At 37.3% G+C, this 19,863-nt stretch overlaps 2 protein-coding genes and 1 non-coding gene across 9 annotated transcripts; 1 reads left to right on the top strand and 2 right to left on the bottom strand.

Moving 5' to 3' along the window:
* Positions 1-1,505: 1,505 nt before the first annotated feature.
* LOC147567409 (protein NUCLEAR FUSION DEFECTIVE 4-like) lies at positions 1,506-5,668 on the top strand. Its single transcript, XM_086654065.1, has 4 exons — positions 1,506-1,548; positions 2,194-2,904; positions 3,638-4,566; positions 4,642-5,668. Exons 2-4 carry the CDS (start codon positions 2,569-2,571, stop codon positions 5,159-5,161), a joined length of 1,785 nt encoding a protein of 594 aa, XP_086510191.1. The 5' UTR covers positions 1,506-1,548; positions 2,194-2,568; the 3' UTR covers positions 5,162-5,668.
* Positions 5,669-6,221: 553 nt separating this feature from the next.
* Positions 6,222-12,559, bottom strand: LOC147567408 (CBS domain-containing protein CBSCBSPB1-like). Of its 7 annotated transcripts, none has more exons than XM_086654066.1 (15): positions 12,114-12,559; positions 11,772-11,999; positions 11,019-11,187; positions 10,771-10,903; positions 10,502-10,672; positions 10,339-10,417; positions 10,116-10,229; positions 9,915-9,981; positions 9,603-9,708; positions 9,444-9,502; positions 8,283-8,389; positions 8,068-8,201; positions 7,267-7,352; positions 7,086-7,175; positions 6,222-6,708 (listed from the first exon to the last, which is right to left on the bottom strand). In XM_086654066.1, the coding sequence occupies exons 2-15, from the start codon at positions 11,882-11,884 to the stop codon at positions 6,526-6,528; spliced, it is 1,611 nt and encodes a 536-aa protein (XP_086510192.1). In that variant the 5' UTR covers positions 11,885-11,999; positions 12,114-12,559; the 3' UTR covers positions 6,222-6,525. The 7 variants fall into 7 exon arrangements, with proteins under 7 accessions (XP_086510192.1, XP_086510197.1, XP_086510194.1 ...); XM_086654071.1 differs by having other exon boundaries at positions 6,222-6,680; XM_086654068.1 differs by having other exon boundaries at positions 11,772-11,993; positions 12,114-12,519.
* Positions 12,486-12,567, bottom strand: TRNAS-GCU (transfer RNA serine (anticodon GCU)). The gene has a single exon. It is a non-coding gene; the product is annotated as a tRNA-Ser (tRNA).
* Positions 12,568-19,863: the final 7,296 nt, after the last annotated feature.

Here is a 19,863-nt window from a genome sequence, read left to right as displayed (position 1 = left end):
AATCTATATTTGCCAAATCTAAGATTACTCGGTTGAGTTCATCCATATGGTCTTTCAACGATTCCTCTTCTAACATCTGTAAACTAAATAATTTCTTCTTTTGATACAAACGATTAGTTAGAGATTTCGTCATATACCTTGTCTCCAGCTTACTACATAGCCCATCGACTGTAGTTTCCGTCGCTACTACCCGCAAGACCTCATTGCTCAAACAGAGTAGAATCTGACCATGAGCTTTCTCCATGAGATCTTCCTTCTCTGCTTCTGAAAGTGATTCCGCGAGTGCAGCCTTCCTATTCAACGTCTTCAGCAGACCCTGTTGAACTAATACTGCTCGCTCCTTAATCTTTCAAAGATTAAAATCGTTACTTCCATCGAACTTCTCTATCTCTTATTTCGCCATCACAGAAACCTCAAAAACCAGAGCTCTGATACCAGTTTGTTGTGCCCAATCAGGGTTAATGTGAACAATACGAGTAATCCAAGACAAGCAATAGGAATAGTACAGAACAATCAAGAACTAACACAGAGAATTACGTGGTTCGGTTGGTGAGACCTACTCCACGGCGACAACGACGCGATGATTTCCACTATGATAAACAAACAAGTTTACACAAGAGATTCGTGAGATTGTGTCTTACTGATATCTCCTTAGGGTTTAGTTTATATAGCAACTAAACCCTAATCCCACCGCCTCACCGATTCTCTCTTTACAACCGACATTATACACGGATACGCTAATACTAATAACCGACATAAGCCTAGCTTCGCATTCCAGCTCTGTCTCAGATTCCAGCTTTGCCTCAGAGCATTGCTTCGCATACCAGCTCTGTCTCAGTATTCAGCTCCGCTAATGGGTCCAAATTTCGGTAGGTTGTACCGGGCTCGATATCAATCCATATTCGAGTCACTTCTAACAAATGCAGTTCAGACGAATTTGCTCTAGATGAAGAAGAAACCGATGAGTGTACTCTCGAAGAAGATTATGATGAAGAATTTCAAACTCAAGAACAACAAAGACAACAAGCTGGTGATTGGGGAGATAGTATTGTTGAAAGACTGTTGAATGACAGAGTCATATTGTTATGTCGAACATGTGACTATTTTTATTTTTTTATTTGTCGAATTTTAGTAGTTATTATCATATTTTATGGTCTAAAAATTCAAAACTTGAGTTTTCTTTATGTGATTTGAGTTTTCTTTATGTCGTCTCGTTTTTACATAGGATATATATATAGAGAGAGAGAGGGGGAGAGAGGGTGGAGAGAGATAAAAAAGACTTTTGATGAAGATTTAAATTTTACCTCTTTTTTAATTTTAATATCAACTATTAGTTTGAATAGCTAAGATTTAAAATTGACCCTTTTAAGTTCTAACAAAAGTTCTTTATTTTCAAAATTTTAATAAAAACTTCAGAACTTATGATCTAAGACTTTTAATGTCTCGGAACTTTCCAGAGTTTTGAAGGTCTAGTAAAAAGGTCGTAACGAATAACAAGCCGTTACGGATGCTTGAGAAGGGTCCGAGACAACCTCTTGAGTACTAGTGGTACTAGGGGTGGGAAAAAGGCCCCTGAGTCCGGATCCGCCCGCGAACCGCCCGAGTCCGATGTGACCGTGGGCGCCCGGTGTCCGAGACGGACACTACCCGACCGGACCGGCAAATTTAGTCGGACGGACACGGACAAGAGGCTCTAACCGGCATTCCGCCCGAGTCCGACCGATAAGCCCGACCGGTTGATATTTTCGACTTACTTAGACATTTTAATCATATATAGATAGTTATAATCAATTAATATAGTTAACATTTAGACTACACACTTACACGTGTATGCGAATCAATTGATATAGTTAACATTTAGATTACATACTTACACATATATGCATGGAAATACTAAGTTTACAATGTGGGATTATGTTTTATCGACTTTGCTTGGGTGAAATCTTAATAAATATCTTTTATAGGCATTCAAGTAAAAAATGAAACATTGTGCCCGAGTCCGACCGGTCCGGTACCCGGATTGCCCGGCAATTTAGGCGGACATGGACGGGCAATGGACAACGAAATTTTGTCAAGTAACCGCCCGATTTGTCCGGATGTCCGAACGGACAAATCGAGAATTTGTCCATTCCGCCCGGACCGGAAGAGTAAGTGACCGTGGACTACCCGTTCGGTCCGTTTCCCACCCCTAAGTGGTACTCATAGTAATTTAAGAGATGTTTAAGGTTGAAATAATTTTGTGAATATCATGATTGCTGTAAATAGGAAATGCCAGTTCATCAATTCAATCTATACATGTTTTTTTTGTTCTGTTTCTCTCTTTCAGAAAACAGAGCAAAACAAATCACCCATTTTTCTTTCTCTCTCTAAATTTTTCCACTCATCAATTTATTATCTCAATTCCGATCGACATCAAGTTCTCAACCTCTTAAATACCCAATTTCAATATCTAAAAAACTAAGAAGCAGAAGAACAAAGTAGGAAAAAAAAAATATATTGTAGTAGTTCAATCGTTGATTGATTGATTTGATTGATTTAATTTACTTGGGTTGTATTGAATCGGCGATTATGAATCGATTTCAAGGGAGATTTGGGGCTTTTTTCAATAACAGATGGCTTGTATTTGTTGCAGCAATGTGGATTCAATCTGTTGCTGGAATTGGGTATCTATTTGGGAGTATTTCACCTGCGATTAAAAGCTCTTTGAACTATAATCAGAGACAAATAGCAAGATTGGGTGTTGCTAAAGATCTTGGTGATAGTGTGGGATTTCTAGCTGGAAGTTTATGTGAGATTTTACCTCTTTGGGGTGCTTTATTGGTTGGTGTTATTCAGAATTTTGTTGGGTATGGATGGGTTTGGCTGATTGTTACCCATAGAGTACCTACTTTACCTTTGTGGGCTGTAAGTCTCTCTCTCTCTCTCTAAAATTTGGTGGTAGAACTTGACCATCTCTGATAGTTCTTGGGAAGATAAGAATTTTGTTTTACTGGGTGTCTTAATCAGCTACTTTTTATGATTATGGGTTATTTGTGCTGATTCTTAATTTTCATTCCTTGTTGTTGTGGACTTGATTTTCTTTTAGTTATACTGATTTTGGGTTCTTTATACTGATTCTTTATTTTCTATGTTAGTCTGATTTAATTTACACTTCCTATGCTTTTTTCTAAACTGGGTTATTTTTTGTTCATACTTCCAAAGTGGTATTGGTTCAATGATTTAAATGCATAAATATTAAACAGGAATTACAGATTGATTTAGTAATTTTCCTAATAGTACTTGGCTTCTTCTGCTGATTTTTGGTGATTAAAGAGGTCATTAGGTATAGCAATTTATTGGTGGAATTGATGGTAGGGATCTTCAAATCGTGTTAAATTCGCTATCGGAAATAAAACATCAAATCTAGTCTTCCCTATTAAATTTGGATGACATGATTTACCCCACATAAATTCGACCTCATTAAGCAGTTTGTTGTCTTCTATAACTTACTCTTGAAATCTAGTTTCTCATATCTATTTTACTTGTCGTACCTTACGGAATCAGTTACTCGTGTTCCTACTGCAAGAAATGGCAAGAAATGTACTTGTCGTATCTATTTTGCTTACCGTAAGATATTGACCGAGCAGTGCTTTTACAGATGTGTATTCTTATATTTGTGGGAACAAATGGCGAAACCTACTTCAATACCGCAGCATTAGTTTCCTGCGTGCAAAACTTCCCCAAAAGCCGAGGCCCAGTAGTCGGAATTCTTAAAGGATTTGCAGGTCTGGGTGGTGCAATATTGACTCAAGTATATGCACTAATGAACGCCCGAGATCATGCAGCAATTATCTTCATGGTTGCAGTTGGGCCAACAATGGTAGTTATTGCTCTAATGTTCATCGTGAGACCTGTTGGTGGTCACAGACAAGGTCGATCTTCCGATGCTTCAAGCTTCACATTTATTTATAGTGTTTGTCTTGTTTTGGCAGCTTACTTAATGGGAGTTATGCTTGTCGAAGATCTAGTCGATTTAAGCCATAATGTGGTCATAATATTCACGATTTTGTTGTTTGTTCTCTTAGTTGTACCAATTATAATACCTGTGATTTTGGTCTTCTTTACGGGCCAGAGACCTCTTGAAGAAAATCTTCTTCCTGAAACTCCAAAACTAGAACCTACTAGATCTAGCCAAGATTTAGGTGATGTTATTTTTAGTGAGGTAGAAGATGAGAAGTCTAGTGATGTAGATTTGCTTCCTGCATCGGAAAGAAAGAAGCGAATTGCTCAGTTGCAAGCCAAACTATTCCAAGCAGCTGCAGAAGGAGCCGTGAGAGTCAAGAGAAGAAAAGGTCCACATAGAGGAGAAGATTTCACCTTGACCCAAGCACTCATAAAGGCAGATTTTTGGCTCATATTTTTCTCTCTCCTATTGGGCTCAGGATCTGGCTTAACCGTGATTGATAATCTTGGTCAAATGAGCGGATCTTTAGGTTTTGATAACCCACATATATTTGTGTCAATGATCAGTATTTGGAATTTTCTCGGAAGAGTCGGGGGCGGCTTCTTCTCCGAGATTGTTGTAAGGTAAATTTCTCTTCACCAACCTTAGACTGTCTTCCTTTTGTTCTCTTTGCCTGATCTTTGATTTTCCTTGATCAGGGATTATGCATACCCAAGACCCGTAGCCATGGCTGTGGCTCAAGCTTTAATGGCAATCGGTCACTTCTCCTTTGCCATGGGTTGGCCTGGGGCAATGCACGTAGGTACATTGTTGATCGGACTCGGATACGGGGCCCATTGGGCTATTGTGCCGGCTGCTGCTTCAGAGCTTTTCGGCTTGAAGAAATTTGGGGCTCTATACAATTTCCTCACACTTGCAAATCCTGCAGGCTCGTTAGTTTTTTCTGGACTAATTGCTAGCTCTATATATGATAGTGAAGCAGAGAAACAAGCTAAACTTCCACAACTAGTTCTGCACAGTTCGAGATCGATGCTTCAGAGGATAATCGATGGTGCACTTGCAGTAGAGGAGCCATTGAAATGTAACGGCTCAGTATGCTTCTTCCTCACTTCCATAATAATGTCAGGTCTTTGCATAGTTGCAGTTATTTTGAGCTTGATTCTTGTTCATCGAACAAAGATAGTATACGCTAATCTTTACGGAAGATCTCGTACTTGAAGAAGTGGAAGTCACAACTTATATCCAGCTATGTTTCTACGTTGATATCGCAAGATTTTGTTTCATGGGCGGCCGTGTCATATGTAATTTAAGATTTCTAGATGTTTCCTCATTGCTTTATTCGATATTTGTTGAGGACAAGAGACCTATTAAGTAAAGAGACAAGAAATCAAGAACGCGTGTTCCAGGAAAAGAGAGACACTGAAACCTGGTATTGGCACTTCTGTTTATTCCATTGGTTCAAACAGTTGGATAGGTGTTATGTGAAGCCAGAGTCGCTAAGTTTCCCCCCTCTGGCATTCATGTTTATATATATAATATTATTGTTTTGAGTATCGATCGAAGTTACAGGTAAACTCGATGTTGGTAGGTGTGAACTATGATTGTTGGTTTTCTTATTTGTACTGCACAATTTGAGGGTCTAAGTAAAGTGTTTCTGAAGCATTTTAGATTTAAATGCTCCACTGTGATAAGAATTTGAGATGCTAATAAGATTTGTTTTACAAACATAGAAACCTAATGACTGAAACTGAAAAACGAGAATGACGGAACTATGAACAGAGGAAGCTGATTGCATTTTTATATACCTGTTATCTTCAAATGTATTTGTTGCTCAGAGCTTTGGTTTAAGGTCTTTCAGAAGTTCAAAAGAGAAGCAACACTTAGCTTTCACTTTATCTGCTTTTTATGTATGGAATGTCATTTCTCTTACTTGGAAAAATTGTGTGCAATGACATTACAAAAGAGAGGCTGGAAGATGAGGAAAAATTGTGGTTCTAGCTATCATGTTCCATCTCGGCTATACCTTTCGAAACTCACCTATTTTAAGTCTTTTCCTTGATAAACCTTCTCCGGTTCAACTTGAGGACGCCAGGACACCTGTAGTTACTCGTAATTGGAAATCCGAAGAAAAGTTAATTTGAAATCGGAGGAAAAGTTTCTCTCTAGCAGTAGCTTGGCCATAAAATTTCTTCCTCCAGTCCCAGTGATGAAGAAGCTTCAGTAAGCGAATATTACAGAGAAAAAATACAAGCTCAAAAGCATATTAAAAGGCCAGGACTAACTAAATTTATCACAATTATAAACTAAAATAAGAATACATTTTCTCAGACATTAACAAGTCAAATTCTTGAAGCCAATCTCAATCACAATTTGATTATTCCGCGTTCAGTTTTCCTCCCTCTCTCTTCCGCACGGTCTTTCAGAAGATAGTATTTATGAAAAGCTCTGTTTTAAAAAGCAGTTTGAAGGATAAAAATAGAAGTAAATTATCAAGGAAACTTGTTCTGAATTTATACTTGCTGAAACCAAACTTGTTAGTTCAGTTTGGTTCTTGGTGAATAGAAGAAACAAATGAAAAATGGTCAATAACTTGATCTCTTTAAGTAGGCAAGTACACCTAGTCCAGCAACTAGAGCAGCTCCTGCAGCTACTGTGCTATACGCAGACGCCCACGCATCTTTTTGTGCATATTCCATGCTTGTCGAATCCCTTCCTCCTCTTTTTCGACTGCCCGATCCTGCGTAATCTAGATGCAACCTTAAACTCTGTTCAAATATGTCGTTTGTCAAATATTCGCAAATTTTTCGTACTTGATGTATTAGTACTATCAAACGATAGACTATCATATTAAGTATATTAATATCCTAATCTGATGAGGCCTTCGATACCGAAACCAATATCAAGAATATCAAATTCTCTTATCCAAATTCAACAATTTTCTACTGAATCAGTAATTCAAATTGAATTGTTGATATCCATTGACTGGAGTAGTTAGAAAAAAAATGATTCAATTGATTGTAGTAGTCTCACTTGGTAACATTTTTTTTTATTTTGTCATCACTTGTGCTTCTCTGTTTTTGGGTAACTTAAGAATGCCATACAAAATTAATAACTCGTTTGAAATTTAAAAATGTCGTCGTACCTTCCAGCCGACTTGCTTAGCATGGTCAACAGCTGCGGCAAGGTCACCATCTGAAGCTAGCACAACTTTGTCATGGTCTTCATCCTCATACTAAAAAATGATAGCCAAAATACGCAAACGAATGAACATAAAAGGAGGGATAGTTTTGTTACTACACATGAAACATGATCCAATTAATTACCAGAATCTGCGGCAGATGGTTCGGATTGATATCATCTCCCACTCTTTGCAGAATGGAAGTTATAAGATCAGTTAAACTCCTGGTGTCTGAATCCAAAAATCGCACAAAATGTTACTTCAAAAAATCTTGTCATAAAAAACATCATGAAAATGATATAAACTAGAAATCTGAAGTAGCCTTTAATCTTTATGAGGGTATAAACATCTGGTGTCTCCATGAGTTGAAATGTCAAACCAAGAGTACTTTAAGAGCTTCTATTTTCTTGTTATCTGTAAGGTTTTAACGCATCTTTATCTATTGTTAACTATGTTTACATTTTACTTAGATTAGACCAGTTTCTACTTTACATGATTTTTCATTATTGTAACTTGTTATGTTTGGATACTTTGATTTCTAAAACTGAGTCCTAAGAACTTTAGATACCTTAGGTAGCAAGTTTTCGTAGTTTTAGCATATTTTGGGTTCTTTCTGATGCAACTGTCACTATGAAGAGCTAGCAGTGTGAATTTTTAATTATTCTTTGATCAAATCTATTTGTTTGAAAAAGGGAGTTTTATCTATTCCACTAGACTACTATCTGAGTTCCATATTTATTTTATTCGTTTATGGGCTCTAACGGAAGAACTAGAAGATAATTTATAAGAGTAAACCTTCGATGAGCTGAGATCTAACAGATCTCACAGGCTGAGAAAGCCAAACCAATATTTGATCACACCTCTAGCTTTCTTCTTATACAGAGTTAAATAAATGCATCATTATGACCTATTATCACAAAAATTAAATAGGTAAAGAACTTCATACCGCAGTTGAATCTGTGCATCCTGCCTTTTTTATCTTCTATCTTGAAGCCAAAGGTATTAGGCATAGCTGGAGATGGATACATAGAAGATCTCCCCTGGTCTGTTCCCTCGGAATTTAATTTCATTGACCCCTCACTGAAATACAGTTCTAGAATTGTAAGCAAGTAAAAGATTACATTTGATGGTTAGAAATTCATTGATCAAAATGTGTATAACCTCCGTGTTTCTTCGTCATCATCAAAAGGTCCCAGCATCATGGCCGAATCCCAAAACTTCTGCATCATAGTACTTGTTGCCTCAGTTCCAGCTCCAGTACTTCCAACCTACAGTTAATGAGAGAGAAGACTGCTACAAAGTTATTTCCTACACTTGTTACAAATCTACTAACAGTAAACGGATGAAAGGAATTATTCTACTAGCAGTAAAAGGAGCTAAGGAACTGGGAGACAAACAGCTTTTATGCGTCATGCTGGGATAAACTGCAAAATAACCGGCTACAAGTCATCTTGGCTATTGCACCAAGGATCATTATTTCATGTAAGATTAGTTAAACTAGAACATTATAGGAACTAAAACTAGAAAAAAATCTTGTATAAATCGGCCAATACAGGAATACAAGATAAGATATATAGCAAGCAAACAAGATCAAGGGGAGAAAAATCAAAATTTCCCGTAGGCTTAGGTTTCTTACTATAATCTGTCTTTTACCAATAATAATATTACTGCAACTACGCATGTAGTAATGAAACAACAAACCAATAAATACAAATGATCCCAAATGAGATCTTTCCCCCAAACAAGGAATATATGGTCAATATATGGAATGGTAAAGATCAAGATGATACACCAGAAGCAATCATTTATCATAGTATAATATTAAGTTCAATATATATATATATGTGTGTGTGTGTGTGTGTGGTTCCATATATATAAAGAGCTCATGAATTACGATTTTCATGTTTTCTTGTCTGATTGGGACAAATTCCTCTTGAAAGGAGTGGGGGTGGGATGCCATTTAGGGGATAGCATTATTCATTTCATTCTTGTACTCATTCTTTGCCTTAGGTTCTTTTAATATAGTTTTGCTTTTTCGAAGAAAAAAACGTTGAATGGTAAATCATAAAAAAAACTCTCGATTATTACATTAATAGAACAGAGGATCAAGCTGATGGTTTATAACTAGTAACAGCTCAAATCTATACAAATAAAATCACCTACGTGGAATCCATACGTGAAATCGGAGCATTAAGATTTAAGAGTCTTCATCGTATTTGTTGCTCTACAAAAACTTTCTACATAATGTGAATTATGAAGTAGGCAGCACCCAAACGGGGTACTGGACCACATGATGAGGTAAGAACAACAACAAAAGCGTACCGTGGCTATTGCAGCATGGGTAATATGAATAACATCAATAACGGAAACGACGATTCCATCTGTGGAGAACCAATAAACGTTGTCAAAACTGAAAAATTGATAAAACAACTAATAGTTCTTTAATTAAGTCTTCTTCTCTCTTCATGTGTGTGGTCATACCTCTATCAACAACAGGCAGATGTAAGAATTTCCCATCATGCATAGTATGCAGAGCATCAACTATTGGAGTATCAACTGTTGCACATTCCGGATTTGGGGTCATGACCTGAAAATTAATTCATTCACGGTTAAAACATAAGTCATATTATCTATTGCATGAACTGATGAGTTTGAAATTATCTATTTCAGAAAAGACGAAGACATAAGATTTAAGTACTACTCTAACAAATGCTTCTGCAAGAATGAGTTTCCACTTATCTATCTATTGAATCTGGAAACATGCTGCAATCAATATAACAGGAAGGAGCGAACCTTCTCAACAGTAGTTGAATCTGGAGAAAGATTTTGTGCAACGACTCGCATCAAAATATCTTTTGACCTATTACATAATAGTTAAGCAAATATAACCAAAAAGTTACTTTTATGAATAAGGTTAAGTTACAAGAAAAAATTGAATGGTTATACTCTACTTACGGATTTGACATTTTAAATCTCAATTGAGAAGATACTCACGTTAGTATTCCCTTGGGTTTGTTATCAACTGTTACAACTGCTGAGCTTAATTTAAGTTCAAGCATCTTCTTTGTTGCACTCAAGACTGAATCAGTTGGTGAAACCGTCACGATACTGAAAATAATTAACCCAAGTCAATCATCTTTTTAGCTTCATATTAAAGAGACAACTCAAATAGCTACACAATAAAGCAGATACAAAGAAATAAGAGGATATTACCTACTTTGAATTTTCTGGAATTATAGTAGACAAAGAGGGTCTAAACATTCGCTCTCTAAGAGTTTCAATAAACGTGTTAGGACCTGTACATTGTGAACATGAAGTGAGAGCTCAGACTTTCAAAGATAAAACAGAGCTTATTTTAAAATACTACTTATGTCAATTACCAGATATTGAAGTACCCCAATGTTTTTCAACTCCTTCAACTGCTGCAGCAATGGCTTTTCCCTTCTCAGCTGCCCTTTCTAAACGGGCAATAGCATCATATAGACACTTAGCAATATCAAGTAATGCAATGACCTCTCCCTTCTCCACAACAGGTAGATGTCTAAATTTCCCTGCAGACGTTGATTTGAGGGTCATGAATACAGGAAAGCAAACAAAAGGAGGGTTTATCATAAGAAAATGGAAAATGGTATCCCAGACTAACATCAACCTTGAACCATCTTTTGCAAGGCTTCCACAGCTAGAGTGTCTGAAAGAACAAAAACGGGGTTCCTTGTCATAACTTTGGAAACGGGTGTATCCTCTAAATTCACTTCACGAGCAATGACTCTTGTAGCTACGTCCTTCACAAGAAACAATTACATATTAGCTCATAAGAGGAGCTACCAAACTCAAAAAAAGAAAAGAAATCTAACAATCTGGTTGAATTAGCAGTTAGCGCAATAGATGATGTCCGACCTTATCTGTTAGAATTCCACAAAGCAAAGCGTTTGAATCGGTTAACAGCAAAGCATCAACCCTACGAGCAGCCATCCGACGACACGCCTCTTGTAAACTTGTACTTTCAGGTATTGTTAGGGCTTTTGACAATCGCAATCGCCTTACCGTACGCTCACCAGTGACAATCCTGTTTCCGATATAAACAGAAAATCATAACTAGGTACGTATAATTTTAGGTGTCTGTTACGATCCCTAAGAAGCGCTTTCTTATAGCAAATTCTGCACGTCCCTGGACACCTACCAACATGAAGTTACTTATAATTTATGAAAGCTACTAGATGCTAACAAGAACTCTAATCATACTAAATATCCTAAATCATCTGACATTTGATGAACATATCTAGTATCTTGGAACATCTAAATTCGACTCCACAAATCGACAAAAGTTTAACGAAGTAGCAACCTAGAATACAACTACAAGAAAATCATGGCTTCTTCTAATATTTGAACTATATCATTAACTAGTCCTTATTGAGCAAAAATAAATCAAGTAGCATTTGTGCATTACAACCAGTTTCATCAGGGATCATAAAAAAATGGGAGCGAAACTAGTCGTATCGATTTTCAAATGATTTTCCGTAACCCACTTAACAATCAAACTAGCAGAATTCTCGAAAACTCTATTTTCCAAAACATTTACCAATCATTACAAATTGACAATAAAATTACCATTAGTGAAACAAAATCAAAACTTTTTAATGTATAACTTACGAGGCACGAGAGGACAGAGATCTTCGTGGAGGCTCAGAGCCTACATCATTATCCATGCTTTTCTTCTTTGTCAGTGACAAGCTCTTCCTTGGACCACCTCCGTTATCATTCATCTTCCTCAATTAACCTAAACAAATCCTCAATTCTCTTCTAATCAATCCACTTCATAAAACAAACCTAAAATTGAATGGCACACAAAACTTCTTCAGAATTCAACCGTCCCTGATACTAGTAAAAATGAAATTATCAAATTGAATCCAGATTCAAGGTCGAGTATCTATGGAGAAGAATTTAAATTGAATTAACTGTATATAAACAAAACCAACAGATTGAGAAAAATACCTGAATGATCGTTGACAGGAAATCAAATCAGAGAAAACGATTATCCGATCAACGAATCAGAGAGAAACCCTAACTAATAAGTTGCCGGCGAATCAAGTCCGACCAAAAAAAGTTCCATGAAAATGTTGAGAGAGAAAGAGAGAGAGAGAAGGTACACGGTAATCGATAATGTTCCAAATTTAGAGGGATTTTTTGCCTCCACATTTGTTTATTATATTCTTCTTCTGTTAAAAACAGTTCTAAGGAATGTGATTTTATTAGCTGTCTTTTTTTCCGCCTCTCAAAATAGTAACGGAGATTATAAGAGGAAATAGCGAATGGGGGAACTGAAACGAAAAAAACAGTAGTAATAAAAAATGAAGAAAAATTTGTCGTCGCCTGAGAGATTCGAACTCTCGCGGGGAAACCCCATGTACTTAGCAGGCACACGCCTTAACCACTCGGCCAAAGCGACTTAATTGCCAAGATTTCGTCATTAAGTTACTACAACCTGGTGTTAATACTTGTAACAAATTACCCACCCACCAAAGATGATTTCATATATCTATATAATAAAACAGAAGGGAAAACGATGATTGGGACAAACATCCTTTTTTTTAATAAAGGATATTGTGTCCCTCTCAAAATTTAAAGTATAATCCTTCGTAGAGATAAAGTTACCTATTTAAAAAGCAATAATCGTTTCTTCTTAGAAATAAAATAACTAATATAAGAAAAAAAGGGAACAAAATAAATTTAAAGAGTTAAAAAAAGAAATTGAAATCTCTCTCTCAATAAAATAATAACTAATTTAAGAGAAAAGAAACAAAAAAAATAATACAAAAAAAAATAATAACTAATAAAAATCTCTCTCTCAATAAAATATAACAATAAATTTTGTAACATTTGATTGATATAAGTGTCCGTGCCCTAGGGTACGGGATATACCCTAGTATATATTCATATAAAGAAGACCAATATATGGACAACTAAATAGCTTACGTGGATAACTATTTTACGTGAACAACTAAAAACCTATAAATCTTATGTAGACAACAATTTTAAGGAGACATCACCTTTTTTCACTCATACCCTCTAAGAATTAGAGCTTCTATTTTAAATCATCTTCTCTTCTTCCATAAACTCTAGCACCTTCTAGCACAACCATTATTCCAGCACAAGAAAGAACAACTCGAGAATCACCACATTCTTACTCTCGCCTGTTTCAAAAGCTCTTCGTTTTCCTTTCTCTCGCAACCCCGAGCAAACTCCCAAAACCAGACAATCTCTCTCTTTACAAACTCAATCAAACGGGTACCCATTCTGGGTTCAAGAAAGAAATAATTAGAAAAAGAAATTAACACAGAGGTTCCTAGCGTTTATGAATATTTTTGTTTAAAGATTTTATCTTTTGAATGTTTAAATCCCTAATTGAATGAGCTCTCTCTCTCTCTCTCTTCATGTGTTTTTTTTCGTAGAAAAAAATCTGAATTTCATGGGTTTTTTAGTAGAAAAAATTTATGTATGCAGGTAAGAGGACTTCTGCAACCGATAGTCTAAGAGATTCCCGTAGTTCACTATCGGGGTTGTCTAAGATGAAACTCTTCAAACAATAAGTTGAAGGTTTTGAACCTGATACAACAAAATGCACAAATTTAGATACGGTATTCATAAGAACGACCGAAAGATGCATATAGTTCAACTCTTTATTTTATGGACTTGTCTTACACCATGGCTCTCGAAACCCCACTACCACTTCCTCCACCACCTCTTGTTCCACTACTTCCCCCAGATAAAGCTCCTTGTGCCGAGAGAGACTACAAAATCTGCAATCAGATAATTCATGAAGTCCATTATTGAAATATTTATATTTGAAGCTTAGAAAATCATGTTTCTGCCTCTGTGACTGCAATCATCTCTCTCTCTAAAATGAAGATGTCCAGAGTTCATCACTATCCTCAGGATTTTATGACATTATAGTGGAACTTTTGGATCGTTGTGATTTTTTTCATAGATTGCTTTAACTTTTGGTTAGGTTTACAAACTAATAGTACTGAACGAAATTGTTTTTTCTTTTTTTTGTTATTGTGATGAAATTGATGATAAAATTGAAATTATTAAATAATTTTTGGGTTCCTACTCCAAAAATCTACACCTAAACACACATTTAGTCCACCCTAATATTAATATAGGATTTTAAGCCAAAATAATAATTATAATGGATATTTAGTCCAAATTGACCCATCTCTATAAAAAAAACATATCGCTATCATTTCTACTTAATCATAATAGCCATTATTACCTTTTATATAAGAAAAATTCACTTTTGAAAAACAATCCCCAAAACTCTCTTTCTTTCTTTTTCTCAGATTTTTTCGATTGATTTCAAACTTACTATCTGTTTCGCAATATACCTGTTATTTAGTATCAATTACGTATATTTTTTACAACAAAACACATTTAGTATAGTTAAAATATGTCTAGATGTCAAAGTGGTGTTTTTCTGTTTATTGATTCTTGTTTTGTTTTATAAATAACGTGTTATATATTGTTAGAGTTTCATACTTTATTTCATTTTTTTTATATGTGTCATACATAACACATTATGTATCAAAAATGATTCTTCCAAAAGGGAAAAGGACTAAAATCCTATTTTCTGGAAAGATTGGACCTTAATCCTTTTTGAATTTTATTAGGGGCCTAAAACCCGTGGACTCATTATTAAAACAAGAATTCATTAATTTCTCCCCATCAGGATTGTTATCAGAAGATTATGAAAGGCTACGACTTTGGGGAATAAAGAAAAATCTCCGGGGAATAAATTCTCCAGGGAATCCATGTTTCTTCATAAAATCTTTAGAGAATTTTTTCATATGAGAAATACAGGAAAATTTTACAAAATAAATTGAAGTAAAAAAATTGATTTGTTTTTTTTAATTTTAAGTCCATTCCGCCTCTTTCTTCTTCCCCTCCTTTTTCTTCTTCTATGGAGAAAAACTCATGCATTATCATCTCCTCCATGAATTTTAGTTAAACTTTTTCTTCTTCCTTCTCCATTACTTCTCATATTTATCTTCCCCAAATCTCCAACCTTACTACCCTTCTCTAAATTCAAAAAAAAAAAAAGTTAGAGAGATAAAGAGGGAAACACATTCTAAACCCTACAAATCATGAAACAAAATCTCTTGAAACTCTTAATAAATCTTTCACGAGACTACAAAAGCAAGTTTCTTCTTACTTTAATCCTCCCCAAGAGAGATAACACATTTTAAAACCATAGAAATCAGTTAATTTTGAGCTCTAAAACATATTTTTCATAACTTTTGAACATATTAGGTTTGTTCTCAATGTTTTTAGGGTTCACTTATCAGGAAAAAAGATTCAGAGAAGATGTAAAAAAGAAGAAACACTTGGAAGGAGTTTAGGGTTTACATCCTTAGAAAGATTTTGTTTAAGTTTATAAAAGTTCCTTCTAAATTCTTTTATGGGGTCTTCTAAAAATTCAATTTGGATGCCCTAGAGCAACATATAGAAATAAAAAAGAAACAACCTTAGTTGACCAATTTTGTAGAAAAAATTTATTCCCCGAAGATTTTTCTTTATTCCCCAAAGTCCAACCATTATGAAATTGATGGTAATTGATGATGCATAAAATGTCCAGACGTTGACTAACGTTTGAAGAGTCAGAGATCAGACCAGAAGTCTCTCGGAACAGCTCGACTTAAGGCAGCAGGACAGCTAAAACCCCTGATGGTCCACCACACATTCCCCTAACTGGGAGGTCGGCCAGAAGAAACCAGCTCTGCACAAAAAGCCCTCAGCATGGACAGATCAGCCCTGGGATCTCTAAAGGAATAAGGGGGGTCTCCACAAGTGCGGCCCATATCTTACGCCCAGAACTGGGGAGATATCAGCGGATTGCGACCTAATGACTTAATCCCGGATTTTCCAAAAAGATCTCAGTCGGCTACACATCTTGAAGTGTTTAAGCCCGATTGGACTCCACGTATCTAAAGGAGGAAACTTCTCCTTTAGAGTCTATCACTCCGGCAAGATATCAACGAAGTATCCTTGAACTTGGGAACTTTCACTTATCACAGATCCGGGATAGACTCGAAGAAAAACACTAGATACGCAAAAGAGGTAACTTCTATTATGGTTTGACGGCCACTAATCACAGTCGGCCTAACTTCGCTTATAAAAGGCCCCCCACATCGTTTTTCACAGGATACGGTCTCTTCAAAACAGACACACTCTCTCCCCCAAAATTACGATCTCTTCATACTAGAAGGATCACCCCCAAAAACAGATTTATCACAACTCGCCCCCAAAAGGATCAATCAACATTCATTCTTTTACTGCAAAGAGCACCCTGACTGTCTTGAGCGTCGGAAGGGTTTCCGAACCCTTTGCAGGTTTTCCCCCCTTGGGAACAGACGAACAAGAGCAAGGAACAAGGAGCAAAGAGCAAGGAGCAAGGAGCTGGAACAGAGGAGTAGAGCAGAGAAGCAGAGCTGAACAGGGGAATCTCTCCTCTCATAACAGAATATACCATCACAGCGGAGGTTGTCATGCATCAACTCCTTTTTCCATGCTGATTTAACCGGGAGCCAATTTTCGACATCAGCATTTGGCGCTAGAAGGAGGGCGTCTCTCCAGCAAATCATCAATTTCGGTAACCCGAACCTCATTCAAATATCTCTTTCAGAACAAATCCTTTTCTTGAAACAAACATGCTAGCATCCAACCGAACGCCCAATGGAGATCAGGAAAGGTCTCTCAACATCATGATGCTTACGGCCGCCCTCGACCGACTCAAGGCCGAAAGGAGACAGCAAGAGGAAAAAATAGCGAGGCTTTAAAGACACTTGAGCATCGCAGAATCAACGCTCAAATCCATATTGGCGGTGAAGTCCGGAGGAATGGACGGACCGATGGGACCGCGAATCCCGGGAATAGGAGCATATTCAGGGGCAGAAGATCCACGGGAATTCATCCAAACTTACGCCGCAATCATGAGCCTCCATACGACTGACACGGACGACTGGTGTTCATACTTTGCCACTACGTTGCGTGGACCAGCTAAAGAATGGCATCAATCTCTAGCATCGGATTCCATAAAAAACTTTGCGGAGCTCACCCAAAAATTCCTCGATACTTTTGGAAAACCCTCCAACAAGAAGAAAACTAGCTTAAGCCAGGGAGGCCAGGCCAGCAGTCGCACCATTCAAAGCGCGACAATCGATGCGGGAGCAATCAAACGCTTGTCAGCACTGCAAAGGAGCTTAGCATTATATCTCAAACTTTAGCAAAAGAGTTCGTGGAAGCTGAAACAGAGTCCGAATCCGAGGACGAGGAAAGTGTCAATGTCATAGCCGGCGGACCAACTCGTGAGGAGGACAAGAGCAACAAACGACGACGAAAAATCCGGAGATCATGATGATACGAGATGAGATTACGCCTCCGGTAATATTCACTGATGATGACCTAAGAGGAGTAATCGCGCCCCACACAGACCCTCTAGTAATAACAGCATTGGTTTCTAATCGGAGAATAGGGCGTATTCTAATTGACACGGGAAGTTCCACAGAGATCATAAGCCGAACATGCCTCCAGAAACTCCAGGTGAGAGTGAAGGAGATGTCCTTCGACTAAGGTGACAATGCGAACAATTTGTCGGATAGGACAATTGATGTGGAAGATCATCAAGTCCGATGATTTAGGGATCGTAGAGTTGTAGCTAGAGACCAACTACGATCGTCGAATTACGAAGTAATTCGCGGCTAACTTCGATCGGATCCTACAACGGGTTACACATAAGAGTGTCAAATTGATCTAGGATATGAGTAGTGGGAGTGAGATATAACAATGGGAATGTCCCATAAACATATACATAGGCCTAAAATGGAATTAAGCAAAGATAGTACAAAAAGGCTAAAAACAGGGTTTTTGGGCCTTAGCCGATTCGGGCACTTCTAGGGCTCGGATTGGGCTGAAATTTGAGGGGAGATTTCTGACATATCCAGTAGTATGCATGCAAAATTTCGTGGTGGTTGGACACCTCCTCATTTGGGAATTGAGAAAATATCAATAGTTGTTATTTTCGACTATTTCCCTAAATTTTATTCTAAAGGGTGTTTTAGGAAACCTTTGATGAGGTGTATTCTCATTAGGGTTCTATATAAACATTTTTAGGGCAGAGAATGAGGTGTGGAATTTCTCTCTAAGATTTCTTACTCTACCATATCAAGTAGAGAGGAGAAAGTGAGCTAATTCCCATTAACTATCTATCTAGTCAAGAAGAAAGGAGTTCTTCTTCCAACCACCATTGGTGTGCTAGCTAAACAACAAGGTGGGAGATCAAGTTGATTGCTCGTGTCCCAAGTAGAGGAGCTATGCTTGAAGCTCTTTGTCTTCTAATAAGCAATTGGAAAGGTTCGAGGGAAAACTAGCGAATAAGGTATTTATCTTTCTAGTTTTACTTAGTATTATTATGGGCTTATGCATGTGATCCTGGGAATACTAGTGTAGACATTAGATGTCTTATTTCCGCTATAAACACTAGTAGAAGGGTGTAAATCCCAACAGCGGCGTCAGAGCCTCTTGCAATTAGCCTATCTTATCTAAGTTTTGGACCAATTCAATGCTTTTCTAGATATATTATTTTGTTTAAAAGTGGTTTGAACACAAAATTTTGATTAATTTTGAATAAGATTCAAGTATTTGTCAAAAGATTTCAAAATTTGTTCTTGAAAAGATTTTCAAAACCTAAAATTTTGATCCAAATTAGTTTGATTCAAAGAGTTGTTTTAAGTTTTTGGAAACTTGTGAAAAATAAAATTTGGAAATTTTAGAATTGTTCTAAAAGAATTTGAGATATTTAGGAGTGTTTCAAATTTTGGAAATAGAAATTTAGAATTGCAACACAAAAAAAAGGAAACTATTGAGTTTTAGAAACTCAATAGGTCCGGCCAGGAAGCTTCCTGGCCGGACCAGTACCCTCGAGGACGCGTCTGGAAGACGCGTCCCAGACTGGTGGTGGACGCGTCTGGAGACGCGTCCAGCTACTAGGTGGACGCGTCTTCCAAACGCGTCCAGCTACTCTAGATCGCGTCTTCCAGACGCGTCCAGTAGCTACCACCAGATGCATCTTGGAGACGCGTCTGGGGTCCTGGGTGTCTCAGACTAGGTCCGAGACACCTAGTGCTGGTCCGGTCCAGCACCAGATGCGTCTAGGACGCGTCTGGTGCATGGACTAGCGTCCTGGCTCTGGCCAGGACGAGATCAGGCCTATTGGCCTCGGCCCGGACATGCCGGCCCTATGGGCCTTTCCATGTCCGGACCTTGTCCGAGCCCTTTTGTGGGCTTGGGTCGGGAGTTGTCTAGGACTTGTCCCGGGCTTTTTCAAGGCTTTTCGGACCACGAAAAGGGACCATTTTCGAGTGGGAGTTTTATCCAAATTTTCTCCCAATTCCAATCCAAATATTTTCGAAATTAACCCGAGCCATTCAAGCCCCAAACGGAATTTCTCTTTAAAAATCAGATTTTAAAATCAAACCAAGACGCACCATTAGTCTAATCCTTTGATGTAGACTTAAGGTCCGTGCATGACATATGGATGTCGACAAAAGTATCTCCCGGATATACATGCATATATAATTGTTAGCCTTGAAATATATTATATGATTGCATGTGATGTGAATGCAGAAACTAGTATGGCCATAGAATTTATTTCTTATTCTTGTTTTAAGCACAGATGGGTGCATAATTT

This window comes from Eschscholzia californica, unplaced genomic scaffold (assembly GCF_041429995.1).
Source record: "Eschscholzia californica isolate CP2 unplaced genomic scaffold, dmEscCali1.0.p SCAF_1, whole genome shotgun sequence".
Taxonomy (NCBI): domain Eukaryota; kingdom Viridiplantae; phylum Streptophyta; class Magnoliopsida; order Ranunculales; family Papaveraceae; genus Eschscholzia; species Eschscholzia californica.
The sequence above is the reverse complement of the archived record's forward strand: the minus strand, read 5'-3'. Positions and strand labels throughout refer to the sequence as shown.

Coding starts and splice junctions, on each gene's coding strand:
- LOC147567409 (XM_086654065.1), top strand. CDS start 2,569: ATGAATCGATTTCAAGGGAGATTTGGGGCTTTTTTCAATAACAGATGG. Junction 2,905..3,637: donor CTACTTTACCTTTGTGGGCT/GTAAGTCTCTCT, acceptor GTGCTTTTACAG/ATGTGTATTCTTATATTTGT. Junction 4,567..4,641: donor TTCTCCGAGATTGTTGTAAG/GTAAATTTCTCT, acceptor TTCCTTGATCAG/GGATTATGCATACCCAAGAC.
- LOC147567408 (XM_086654066.1), bottom strand. CDS start 11,884: ATGAATGATAACGGAGGTGGTCCAAGGAAGAGCTTGTCACTGACAAAG. Junction 9,982..10,115: donor AAACCCAAGGGAATACTAAC/GTGAGTATCTTC, acceptor ATTATGTAATAG/GTCAAAAGATATTTTGATGC. Junction 9,503..9,602: donor TCTGCCTGTTGTTGATAGAG/GTATGACCACAC, acceptor GGTTCTCCACAG/ATGGAATCGTCGTTTCCGTT.